The sequence below is a fragment of the Peromyscus maniculatus genome, chromosome 4 (genome assembly GCF_049852395.1).
Source record: "Peromyscus maniculatus bairdii isolate BWxNUB_F1_BW_parent chromosome 4, HU_Pman_BW_mat_3.1, whole genome shotgun sequence".
Lineage (NCBI taxonomy): Eukaryota > Metazoa > Chordata > Mammalia > Rodentia > Cricetidae > Peromyscus > Peromyscus maniculatus.
In genome coordinates, this window is record NC_134855.1 from 141,902,435 (window position 1) to 141,915,374 (window position 12,940).

General features: G+C 54.3%; 1 protein-coding gene across 2 annotated transcripts; it reads left to right on the plus strand.

Annotated features, from left to right (window-relative positions):
- The first annotated feature begins 2,872 nt into the window (after nt 1-2,872).
- On the plus strand, nt 2,873-7,459 carry Tp53rk (TP53 regulating kinase). 2 transcript variants are annotated; one of them, XR_013050936.1, is made up of 3 exons: nt 2,882-3,227; nt 5,415-5,944; nt 6,325-7,459. XR_013050936.1 is itself a non-coding variant. In XM_076571147.1 (2 exons), the coding sequence occupies exons 1-2, from the start codon at nt 2,966-2,968 to the stop codon at nt 5,891-5,893; spliced, it is 741 nt and encodes a 246-aa protein (XP_076427262.1). In that variant the 5' UTR covers nt 2,873-2,965; the 3' UTR covers nt 5,894-7,459. The 2 variants fall into 2 exon arrangements, 1 of the variants encoding a protein (XP_076427262.1); XM_076571147.1 differs by having other exon boundaries at nt 2,873-3,227; nt 5,415-7,459.
- The last annotated feature ends 5,481 nt before the right edge of the window (nt 7,460-12,940 follow it).

Below are 12,940 nucleotides of genomic sequence, written 5' to 3' on the forward strand. Positions count from 1 at the left end.
CAGGTGGTGGTAGCGCACGCCTTTAGTCCCAGCACTCGGGAGGCGGAGGCAGGCAGATCTTTGTGAGTTCAAGGCCAGCTTGTTCTACAGAGTGAGTTCCAGAGCAGCCAGGACTACACAGAGAAACCCTGCCATGAGAAATTAAAAAAAAAAAAAAGGAAAGGGAAATATGTTTGGCACCATCTGAACTTACATACAACATACTATATATGCGATTCACCTCTGGTTGAGAATATACTGTATATGGTGGTAAAAATGTCAAGTTATAAAGGTCTACTCAGTAACAAAAGCCATGTGGAGACATGTTCTGTCCCCGCTCTGCTGCTGGGGCAGGCCAGGAGCACCTTGTAAGTCACCCCGGGGTGGGTGACTCTCACCCATGGCTGTTGGGAAGCAGTGCCTCAGTGACCCAGGGGTCTCAGGGTCACTGTGGCAGGCTTTGTCCAAAATCTAGGAGGCAAGAATTGATGAAAGGAGGGGGTTTGCTTACAGTCTGGGCAAGAGCTAGAGAGAGACAAACTCTGCTTCTCTCTGCAGTGGCAGACTTCTTGAAAGGATGAAACCATCTAGGAGCCCCGCATGCACAGAGCTAGCTGAGAGGTGAGCTCTCACAGCTGCCAAGGACAGCCCTTGTCCTGGAGGGGGCCGCTCTCTGCTGCAGGCTTCCAGCCCCTCCCCACCCCTCTTCCTGGATAGAATTCCATATTCTTAGGACCCTCCCCATGACAGAAGACACTAGCTCTCTGCATTGGCTCTTGTTCTGAGCAGGAACTTGCTGCCCCTCATGGAATGTAGCTGGCCAACCGGCTTCTCACTGGATGAAGCCTCCCGTCCTACCACACTCCCTTCTGACATGACTTCACACCCAGACCTGCTCCCAGAAATAGCCAAACGAAGAGGGTCCCTGCCACCGTCAGTCATCAGCTTCCTGCTCTTCTGCAAAGTTACAGAGGCCACCTGAGGACTAGCCTGTCTCCCATCTCTCCAGGCAACTTATTTTCTCATTCAGCACCATATCTCTAAACTACCCTTTCAGCACCCAGAGAGATAAGAAGTCATCAACTTCCCTTTACTGTTCGAGAGTTAAAAGTCACAAAATACATGAAATTCTCAAAAAAAGAGAGAATTTATTTATTTGTTTGTTTGTTTGTTTGTTTGTTTGTTTATAGTGTGTATTGGTGTTTTACCATGGGTGTTGGGTCCCTGGAACTGGCATCAGAGACAGTTGTGAGCTGCCATGTGGGTGCTGGGAACTGAACCGGGTCCTCTGGAAGAACAGTCAGTGCTCTCAACCACTGAGCCATCTCTCCAGCCCCTAAAATATTTTTAAAAGGTCAAAATTTGAATTTAGATACCTCAAGTCTCACTAAGTAATTCGGGTTTGCAGCCTCCTGCCTCAGCCTCTGAGCACTGGCATCACAGGTATGCACCAGCTCTATTTTTTTTCCATCCCAAAGAGGCCAGTACCCACTTCTGGCGCTGGGGGAAACCGTGGGGTCCACACAGTCCTCTGCCTGGCTGCTAGCTACATAGAGCGAGATAAGAATCAATTAAGTAGTCTCATGAACAAAACCAAAGGGAATCCGAGACAGATTGGAAACCAGAAAACTAGGGCTGATAAAAATTGGACTCCCTCTCCTCAGAGAGGCCAGGAAGGGCTTGTCTAGAAAGTGACCGTGGAGTTGTGAATAAAAGATATATCTACACGGATCTAGGTGATGAGGGGCTGGAAGAACATTTCTCCCAGAGGAAACAGCAGATGCAAAGGTTCTGTACAGAGGGAGCAGGTGGGGGGTCGTCTGGTGAGGGAAGGGCCTACAAGAGATGCAGGAGTTCCCTGCAGGGTCTCATGGGCTGAATTAAGGTTTAGGTACTCTATCCTCAGCATAGTAGGAAGTCATTGAAAATTTGATTCGGGTTTAAAGAGCTAAACCCAGTCTGACTTTAGCAAGCTTGGCTCTGTCAGCACCTTTGCGCTGTGGATTCCTAAGGCAAGGGTTCAAATGGTTTTGGTCACCATAGCAATGGCTGTGTGGACACAAACAAAAAATGAAGCTACAAACGTGAGCACTGGGGGATGTAGAGGGAACCGGTTCTGGGTGAGCTTTGCTGGAAAACATCCTGCCCACACACAGGCTCTGATGTGTGAAAAGGGCTCTGTCATGAGTATGATCGAAACCACAGGGCCAGGATGCTGGTGCCATAGCAACCCCAGGTTCAAAGGGCTTCTCTTCTGTATTTTCAACAGCATCCCAAGGAGCGTGGGGCGGGTGCAGGAAGGTCAGAGGCCATGTGAAGAGGGATCCTGACCACCGGCATCACGAAATCAGCCTCTTTTATTCTGATAAGCCCTGGCCCCAGCAGAATCAGGGATGGTGCTGGCTGCTGACACGCTGATGCCAGGCACCGGTGGCGTCCAGGTAGAAAGTTCTGCCTAGCCTCTTCCTCCCTCCCAGCTTAAAGATCAATTTTCCATAGATTGAAGTGGGAAGATCATGAGTTCGAAGCTAACCTGAGCTACACAGCGAGACCCTGTTTCAAAAAGGAAGAAAAAGAAAAAGGGAACAAGGAAAGGAAAGAAAAGAAAAAGAACAGAAAGGGAAGGAAAAAGGAAAGTACCCTAGCAGAAAGGAGCAGAGCGTCCACAAAAGAGTTTTCCCAAAAGAGCCTCCCTCCAACTTGGAGCCGGCTCTCAAAGCCTGAGCATCACCAACCGGCTTTCCGGAGAAAGCCGAAAGTGAGAAGCTGTTGACCGAAAGTTGCCGAGCGCTCACGGAGATAGACGAAGAACTGCGGGAAGGGTCAAGTCGCGCGTCCCGAGAGCCCGAGCTCAGGACGGTCGCCAGGCGGAACCGCTCTGGGAGGGCGGAAGTGGGGGGCGGGACGGTGTCGTGTGGCGGAAGAGGCTCGAGGATTTCCGAAGCGAGCGGAAGCGGCGCTGCCGGGGTCGGGACGAGCCGGAGGCATGGCCGAGGCGTCCTCGGAGCGGGAGGCGGAGGCCGAGGCGCTGGCCGCGGCGCGCGAGCGGAGCCGCCTCTTCCTGAGCGGCCTGGAGCTGGTGCAGCAGGGCGCCGAGGCGCGCGTCTTCCGCGGCCGCTTCCAGGGCCGCGCGGCCGTGGTGAAGCACCGCTTCCCCAAGAGCTACCGGCACCCGGCGCTGGAGGCGCGGCTCGGCCGGCGGAGGACGGTGCAGGAGGCGCGCGCGCTGCTCCGCTGCCGCCGCGCGGGTGAGATGGACGGGACGGGGCGGGACGGGGCTCCGAGGCCGGGGAGACCGGACGGGACGGGACTGGACCGGGCTCCGAGGCCGGGGAGATCGGACGGGGCGGGACCGGGCTCCGAGGCCGGGGAGACCGGACAGGACGGGGCGGGACGGGGTTCCGAGGCCGGGGAGACCGGACGGGACGGGACTGGACAGGGCTCCGAGGCCGGGGAGACCGGACAGGACGGGACTGGACAGGGCTCCGAGGCCGGGGAGACCGGACGGGACGGGACTGGACTGGACCGGGCTCTGAGGCCGGGGAGACCGGACGGGACGGGATGGGGCTCCGAGGCCGGGGAGACCGGACGGGACGGGGCGGGACGGGGCTACGAGGCCGGGGAGACCGGACGGGACGGGACTGGACCGGGCTCTGAGACCGGGGAGACCGGACGGGACGGGACAGGACCGGGCTCTGAGGCCGAGGAGACCAAACGGAACGGCGATGCTTAGGAACTCACGGCGTAGCGCGGGAACGCCATTCTGCTTGGTTCGCGCGCAGCTCCGCAGCTGCCTCTCAACTTGTCCTTTAGCCTCAGTTTCCCCGTTTCTACCGTTTCGTCCTCCCCCTTCTGTTTGGTAGTTTTAAGCAGCAGGTGCCCTGACAAGCCAGGCTCTGCGGATTCAGATTCTAAGCCCTGCTTCCCGCCTGGCCCTTCAGCAAGTCGTTTAGCACCCGACCCCCCCGACCCCCCCATCCGCGCGCCTCAGTTTCCTTGTGTGTGGTGGGAATCTCAGGGATGTTGTGATCATTAGAGAAGGTCTATGTGTCACATGTTGTTTGTTGACAAAGCAGTCAATAAATGTCTGATTTCATTAAATGATTCTTTTTTTCTTAAGAACATTATTTACACCCCCACCAACAAAACTGCCCTCCAGAGAAACTGAGGCACAAAGGGAAAGTACCCAAGGTTCCACAGCCACCAGGTGGGCTATCTGTGGCTCAGAAGCGTGGACCCTTTGCTTTTACACTTACTGGTTTTTAGGCGTAGACTCTCACGGGGCACTGATAGGTGCAGGGCCATCTGGGGAGACTCCACAGTGACTGGCTTGCCCTGGCGGAGTTAATGGAGTTACAAAGTAGTGTTCATATTTTCTGCCTTCTTTTATAAGTTTTATCAGACGCAGATGGTGGCTACCATCATTGACAGGTCTCCAGTTTCTAGGAGAGTCCTGAACGAGGTTGACATTCAGGAGAGACTCCTGGAGTTATCGGAGCTTTTGTTACCACATCACAGTAGTGGAAACTGAGACACAGAAGCTAATGGAACCTTGAGGTTTCACAGCTAATGAGGAGGGAGCTGAGATTTGAACCCATCGTTCTGGGAAAAAGATGAGTCTGTAAGATGACATGCTACTTAGCCTCCTGCTCGTCAGGAAGAAGCTGTCAGACTGGAGGAGGCTTCCCTTCTGGCTTCTTGATTCGTTTGTTTTTTTGTAGCAATGAATTTCGGTCCTAAGGTGTCTTGAGAAAGGAGGAGCAAGCTTTGACACTTGCAGATGTACCCTGGGCTGGTCTCAGGCCCTAGTCCTGCAGGGTGTGAGCAGGGCAAGCTTCTGGTTAAGATGTCATTGCCACCGTATTCCTACACCTGTTCCAGAGTAAGTAGATTTAGACGGAAAATCTGGCTCCCCTGTGCAGGTGACGCCCGCCTTCATAAAGACCGGCTCCCCTGTGCAGGTGATGCCTGCCTTCATAAAGACCGGTTCCCCTGTGCAGGTGACACCTGCCTTCATAAAGACCGGCTCCCTGTGCAGGTGACGCCCACCTTCATAAAGACCGGCTCCCTGTGCAGGTGACGCCCGCCTTCATAAAGACCGGCTCCCTGTGCAGGTGACGCCCGCCTTCATAAAGACCGGCTCCCTGTGCAGGTGACGCCCACCTTCATAAAGACCGGCTCCCTGTGCAGGTGACACACGCCTTCATAAAGACCGGCTCCTCTGTGCAGGTGACGCCCACCTTCATAAAGACCGGCTCCCTGTGCAGGTGACGCCTGCCTTCATAAAGACCGGCTCCCTGTGCAGGTGACGCCCACCTTCATAAAGACCGGCTCCCTGTGCAGGTGACGCCCGCCTTCATAAAGACCGGCTCCCTGTGCAGGTGACGCCCGCCTTCATAAAGAACGCACTCACTAACCACGTGTGTTCCTTACAGGAATAGCAGCTCCGGTTGTCTTCTTCGTGGACTATGCTTCTAACTGCTTGTATATGGAAGAAGTCGAAGACTCGGTGACTGTTCGCGATTATATTCAGTCCACTATGGAGATTGAGAAAGACCCCCAGTGCCTCATGGGCTTGGCCAGGAGAATCGGGCAGGTTCTGGCTCGAATGCACGATGAAGACCTCATTCACGGGGACCTCACCACCTCCAACATGCTTCTGAAACGGCCCCTGGAGCAGCTGCACATTGTGCTCATCGACTTCGGGCTGAGTTTTGTTTCAGGACTGCCGGAAGATAAAGGCGTCGACCTCTATGTCCTAGAGAAGGCCTTCCTCAGCACCCACCCCCACACCGAGACTGTGTTTGAAGCCTTTCTGAAGAGCTATGGTGCGTCCTCCAAGAAGTCCAGTCCAGTGCTGAAGAAGTTAGATGAGGTGCGCCTGAGAGGGAGAAAGCGGTCCATGGTCGGGTAGCTGTAATGACTGGCTCCCAGGGAGAGCGCTGTGGACGAGGCTGGACCACAGGCTGTGGGTCTCACAGTGAGAACGCTGTGGACAAGGCTGGACCACAGGCTGTGCAGTCTCACAGGGAGAACGCTGTGGACGAGGCTGGACCACAGGCTGTGCAGTCTCACAGGGAGAACGCTGTGGACGAGGCTGGACCACAGGCTGTGGGTCTCACAGTGAGAACGCTGTGGACGAGGCTGGACCACAGGCTGTGCAGTCTCACAGGGAGAACGCTGTGGACGAGGCTGGACCACAGGCTGTGGGTTTCACAGGGAGAACTCTGTGGACGAGGCTGGACCACAGGCTGTGCAGTCTCACAGGGAGAACGCTGTGGACGAGGCTGGACCGCAGGCTGTGGGTCTCACAGGGAGAACGCTGTGGACGAGGCTGGACCGCAGGCTGTGGGGTGTGTTAAGTGGCCTGTGACAGTGCTGTGCCACCGTCACCTGTGGTTCACTGTTCTCAGGAGCTTAATGTACATAAGGCCTGTTCTAGGCAGAACTGGGTGAGTAGCCCAGGCTGGCCTCAGACTTGCTGTGTAATTGAGGATAGCCTTGAACTGATCTACATCCATTGGAGTATAGGTGTGTGCTGTTACACCTGGTTTATGGATGCCCAGGGCTTCATGCGTGATAGGCAAGTACTCTACCAACTGAACAGCATCCCCCAGCCCTAGAACTGGGTGTTTGAGATCAGTCCAAACAAGCTTCCCAAACAGCGGCCTGTGGACCTCATGCATGGCAGGTGGCCATGAGCGGAGAGCAACACTCTCGTCCTGAGGGATAAATGGGGACTCAGTGTGGGATAGTGTTTCTCTGTCTGCCCTCTAACCTGGTGGGGTTTCGTTGTGTGTATGAAGACTGCTTAAAGCCAGTTTAGTAGGGTGTGGCCATCACTTTCAGAGAGCAGAGTAGACTGGGACACGGTGGACTGCTCTCTGAAGCTTGTTTCAGGTGTGTTATTTTTACACAGGTGTGTTTGGAGTTTGTTATAGAAGGTGTTTTGAGGGCCTGGAGAGGTGACCTTGTGGTGCTTGCTCTTCCAAAGGACTCCAGTTCCCAGCACTCAGGTTCCAAGGAATCTAGTGCCTGCCTCCGCCTCCTCAGGCACCTAAACTTTCATGAACCTGTCCCTCCTCCCAAACACACATCCACATAACTAAAAATAGTAAGGATAAATTCTTGAAATATTTTTGAGAGTTGCAGTAAAAAGACGAAAAAAAAAAAATAGTACTCCAATGCAGTGGGACGGTCTGTATGTCAAATGTGTTGCTCTGATTGGTCAATAAATAAAACACTGATTGGCCAGTGGCCAGGCAGGAAGTATAGGCGGGACTAACAGAGGAGAATTGAGAGAACAGGAAGGTGGAGGGAGTCACTGCCAGCCACCACCATGACAAGCAGCATGTGAAGATGCCGGTAAGCCACGAGCCACGTGGCAAGGTATAGATTTATGGAAATGGATTAATTTAAGATGTAAGAACTAGATAGCTAGAAGCCTGAGCCATTAGGCCAAACAGTTTAAATAATATAAGAGTCTGTGTGTTTATTTTATAAGTGGGCTGTCAGACTGCTGGGGCTTGGTGGGACCCAGAGAGACTACACTCCAAACCTTTCTTTTATAGAAAAGCAGGCATGCAGCTTTCAGACAGGTAGAACACAGCAGCGTGCGGGTTTTCCCGGCTCCATATCCATAGGTCTGGAAGCACATGGAGGTCGAGGAGGAAGTCGGTGTATCTCAGGCAGCGGGGAGGCAGAGCAGAGATGAAGTGCCTTGCGATGAAGCTGGTAAGTCGGGTTTACAGAGTGAAAACAGAGTTCTAACCGGACCAGGACTGTTCCATTCACCACAGCTGCTGCCGCCTGAGTGCCCAGCGTGTGACCGATGGCCGGGGGAGGGTGGAGATGCCCCTTCCTGGGTAGCTGTACCAGTGCAGATTAACGCTGCCTGCTTTGCCCAGGCCTTCCCTGTTCGGTGCCAGGAGTCTCCATGGCAGCTGTAAAGCAGCTCTGGATGTCTTCACTGAAGACGGATGGTGGGTGGACAGAGGTTGCTGGCCCAGCATCATGGGAAGCAAGAGGTGCTCTTGCCGGACGCCAGAGCCAGTGTTCTTTCACTGAGATTTAGGGGTTTTCTGTGAGGTAAGATCTAAAACCAACCCAAGCTAGCCTCACCACCCAGTGGCTGAGTTGGCTTGTGTGAGCCGCCACACCTGGCTTCCCACTGATTTGACAAGAAGTGAGATAGTGGATATGATGGACATCGTAAGACACCGATTTGTGTAACATCTTCAAAAACTTCTGTGGGCCAGAGGAGCTGGCAGTAACTTTTCCAATGTGGCTGAGATGGCCTGCCTCAGTTTCCACACAATAAGGGTGGTTGCATGGAGAAATGACGGATGCACACATACACTGTCAGCAGATCCTAGTGCTCACTGCGCTGGCCTTGGAGAGTTGAGGGGAGGGCGAGGCTGTACTTGCTTTCCTGTGGGACACAGCACAGAGCGGCTCAGTGGTGAGGGGCGGTGTGAAGAAAAGCAGCAACCTAGGACATTCCGGGGGAAGGGTGGTCACCGCCAAGTTGGTGAGGAGTCCTGTGGGACGAGGCAGTGTGGCTGGCATGCAGCAACTGAGGAGGAGGAGGAGGAGGAGGAGGAGAAAACGTGTGAGGAGATGGAAAGGGTCAGTTCATGCAGGGTCCCCTGTCGAGATAGTTTCCTTTGTGCCCCCCTAGGGTTTTAAACAGGGTGACTGCTTCACTCTCTTTGGGCGCGTTGATCACTGGCATGCAGAGAGCTATGGGGCAGGAGTGGAAGTGAGACACTTGACATCTGCCCATCTGTGAGTGGCCTGGGCAGGAAGCTGTGCTGAGCGTGATGTGAACTGCTTGACCCAGGTGCACCTAGTGCCGTGTGGCACTGATGGTGGCCGCAGCACTGAGGACAAATTGTGACAGGTGTCAGGAGGGAGAGAGGCTGATGCTGGAGGTAGTGGCCCCGCAGGAGTTCAGTCCATCTGCACCCAGTCTTGCCTGTGATGGCGAGTGAACTAGCTCAGGGGAGAGTCTCACAGAGGGCCCAGGGGACCTGCCCAGCTGCAGATCCTCGGTCTACATGGGAGCAGGAAGTGTTTGCTGGGATGAGTCCACACCTGAGTGCAAAGCCCTACCTATTTGTGAAATCTGTCCTCAGGTCACTGGAAGTGGTGGCTGGGACTCAAACCCCAGGTGTGACAGCGCCAGCCCGGTTGAGAGTCACTAAAATCTTCACATACATTAAAGCATCTTACAGGAGAAACAGATGCAGACCCACAGCCAAGCCTTAGGCAGAGCTCAGGGTACCCTATGGAAGAGAGGAAGGAAGGATTGTAGGAGCCAGAAGGTCAAGGACACCACGAGAAAACTCACGGAATCAACTAACTGGGCTCAGGCTTGCAGAGACTGAACCAACAGCTGAGGAGCCGGCATGGGACTGACCTAGGCCCTCTGCATATATATTCCATTGTGTAGCTTGGTCCTCTAGTGGGACTCCCAACAGCTGGGATGGGCTTCAGGGACCCTACTCCTCGTACTGGGTCGCATTGCCCATCCTTAATACATGGCGAGGTGCTTAGTCTTAATGCAACTTTGTCCATGGGAGACCTGCCCTTTCCTAAACAGAAACAGAGGAGGAGTGGATTGGGATGGGGGAGGAGCTGGGAGGAGAAGAGGAAGGCGAAATTGTGACCAGGATGTAAAATAAATAAAATTTTAAAAAATGATAATAAAAGTGTCTCGCAGTAGGCAACAGGCACAGAGGAATGAAGGCGGGCTTAAAGTCCCTGAGTGGCAGGGCCAGGGAAGTACAGCCGGGCACCAACACATGTCCAGCCCTGAGAGGCCCCTGGCTAGAATCTCCTACTGTAACTGCTCTTACAGCCAGTCCTTGGTTCATGAGTGGTGGTGGTGCCTCCTGGTAAGTATGCTGGTAAAAGATGATCGGGCCATGCCCACACAGTGCTCACTTGTGAAGGTGGGGGTGGGGTGGGGTGTGAGCTGTAGCTTCCAAAGCAAGAGCCAGTGTATTGGCTCCAACGAGGCTTTACAAAAGCAGGCAGCTGTGAGCTGTCATAAGCCATGCTTTGCCAATTTGATTTTTTTTTTTTTTTTTTTTTTTTTTTGGTTTTTTGAGACAGTTTTTCTATGTAGTCCTGGCTATCCTGGAACTCATTTGGTAGACCAGGTTGGCTTCAAACTCACAGAGATCCACCTGCCTCTACCTCCTAAGTGCTAGGATTAAAGGTGTGTGCCACCACCACCTGGCTCCCAATTTGCCTTTTAAAACTTAATGATCTGTCTTGGCTATTGAACTTCCAGGCTTGATTAACTTTGCACCCAGGCAAGCCCCTCACTGCCTTCCTGGTCCGGGGGGCTCTGCCCACCCAGCCCTGATGGACAGGCCCCTCACTAGCAGCCCTCACCAACCATCTGGGCAACTGGAGTATGATGGGGAACCTGACTCCAAGACAGTGTCTGTCTTGTGCCACCAGAGGTCGCTGTTAGCGTCACTCTGTGGAAGAGGCAGAGATAAGAAAAGCTTCCCTCGCCCTCTCCCCTTCTCCCTCCTGACACTCTCCATCCCTCCTCATCTCCCTCTCCCCCCCCTTGCCATTGTTCCCTCCACCTCACTGACATCTCAGCTGAGCAGACGCCACTTATCATCCTCACTGGCAGACACTTGAGCGGTCACACTCAGTTCCACAAGCGAGACACGAGTAGATGGCTCTTCCTGCCCCGATTTCTCCCCCACCCCCCTCTTCACTTGGTCCTCACCTAGGGGCTGGGTGAGCACTTTGGCTGGACTATGGGGCAGCCCCAGTGATGGGAAAGTCCCATTGATGGCCCTGAGGCCCCTGGTCCCTGCTGAACACAGGACTTCCTCCCAGGGCTTCCTGCTCCTGCCTGGCCCCGCGTTCCTTCACACCCAGCAGGCGGATGAACAATTTTTGAAAAGTTTTTAGAAATTTACATTGAGGGTGGGGTGTGCTGTACCACTACATGTGGAGGTCGGGGCACGTGAGTGCTGGCCCTCCTTCCTCCATGTGAGTTCTGGCTCTTGAACTCACGTCTTCAGGCTTGGCGGCAGGTGCACTAACTGCTAAGCCATCTTGCTGGACCCTTTTCAATCCAGCTGTGCTACTCCAACGTTAGGAAGTTGGTGGCCTTTCCATCCTCATAGCTGCAGGCCTGGATCCCCTCCTGCACCCGTGAGCCCTGGTGTCCCCACCTGGAGAGAGGACAGGCAGCTGTGTCTGTGTGTGGTGTGTGTCTCTGAGTCACCCTGAGCAGGAGGGAACAGGAAAGGGCTGGGAGAGGTGAGCCAGGAGGTAGAGCAGCCACACCCACAGCAGATGGCCATCGGAGATGTCCCAAGATGGGACAAGGTGGCCAGGCCTTTGCTATCCCACATCATAGGGTCCCCAGTGGGCCTCCCTGGGTTGGAGCGGGAGCTTGAGCAAGGCTGCCATCTGTACACAGGAGACCCACACCCCAGGGCTTGACAGGTGGAGGCTGACTGCTGTTCCTGCCTGAAACCCCAGTCCTTCCTTGAAGGGGAGCTGAGTCCTACATCAGTATACACCACAAAAACAGATGTCACCATTGGAGTGGTACATGGCCACAGTGCTGGGCACACTGCAGTGAGTGAGCATTGCCACTCAGGTGGTGGTGTTTACAGACTGAGGGCGGCCATGGCAGTCCACTGTAAACCGAGTAGCCAGGACAGTTCCTGTTTCCCTTGCTGAAGAATCTGCATTTCTGACACGCTGAGAAGCAAAGGGATGCCAAGAGGAAAGCTGAAATGCATGCTGGGAGGGCAGGAGGCAGCAGCGAAGCTGAGATGCATGCTGGGAGGGCAGGCGATAGCATCTTCCAGATGAAGGGGTCGAGTCAGCTTTCCCCAGAGTTCTCAGACACCCTGGGCTTCCTACAGAGCCAACCCCAATTGCCACTGCACAACGCACTATTTGTCTGGGAAATCCCTGGGGAGGGTCAGGCTCCTCCTTGATAGAGGGGTGGCACATGACCGCTACGCAATGAGACACCAGGGCAGATCTGCAGCGATGCCTCCTTTGGAGGATTTGCTTGTGGTAGGAGAGGACGCGAGGGCTCTCTCTCCCTATCCAGACACATCCCCCTCAACAATTCTTGCTTTTATTTACTTTCTTTTTAGGGGGCAGGGTTTGAGACAGGGTCTCACTATGTAGCTCTGGCTGTCCTGGAACTCACTATGTAGACCAAGCTAGCCTTGAACTCACAGAGATCCGCCTGCCTCTGCCTCCCGAGTGCTGGGATTAAAGGCCAGCGCCACCACTGCCCGGCTGCCATCTTGAGATTTTTGAGGCCACAACAAAGGCAGTCAAGGTGGGGAAGATAATGGTGTGCAGAGGCAGGTGGAGAGTGAACCTGCCCTCTGCCATTTGACTTCATCCCAGCTCTATTCTCTGTCTCAGGGCACATGGAAGTAAGCATCTTCTTATTACTCACGTACAGGCCGTTGTCGGTAGGCTTTTGGTGACCTGAAGTCCAAAGAATTTGAACCCAGGCAGAGAACTCGCAGGCCTGAGGAGCCATGCTTGTCTCCAGCACCTGATGTCTTGTTTGGCTGTGTTGGGACTTTGGGAAACATGGCCACATCCATTTAGACCAAAGTCAGGGCCAAAGGAAGACCATTCCGGACATTCCGGACTCAGATCACGGCCACTCGAGGCCTGGCCAATCTTTCTCCGGCTGCCTCTGTGAGCTGGAGAGTTCGGGTTTCCTTGGGCCTCAGTGTTCCCACCTGTGAGGTGAAGCACTTGGTGGGGGTCAGACATTGCTGCACCTGCAGAGCTCCTGGCTGGACCCAGGCTGTCTGCAGCTGCCAGTGTAGGATGGTAGGGTGGGTCCAGAAACCCAGGGAGTCAGTGTTCCTATGGAAACAGCATCAGGAGAGAGCCTTGTGGGCCCTGTCCCACTTGCCCCTTTGTGAGGGTACTG

Bases quoted from the DNA above. Each gene is read 5' to 3' on its own strand.
- Tp53rk (XM_076571147.1), top strand. From the start codon at position 2,966: ATGGCCGAGGCGTCCTCGGAGCGGGAGGCGGAGGCCGAGGCGCTGGCC. The intron at 3,228-5,414 runs GTGAGATGGACG...TGTTCCTTACAG, and splicing joins GCTCCGCTGCCGCCGCGCGG to GAATAGCAGCTCCGGTTGTC.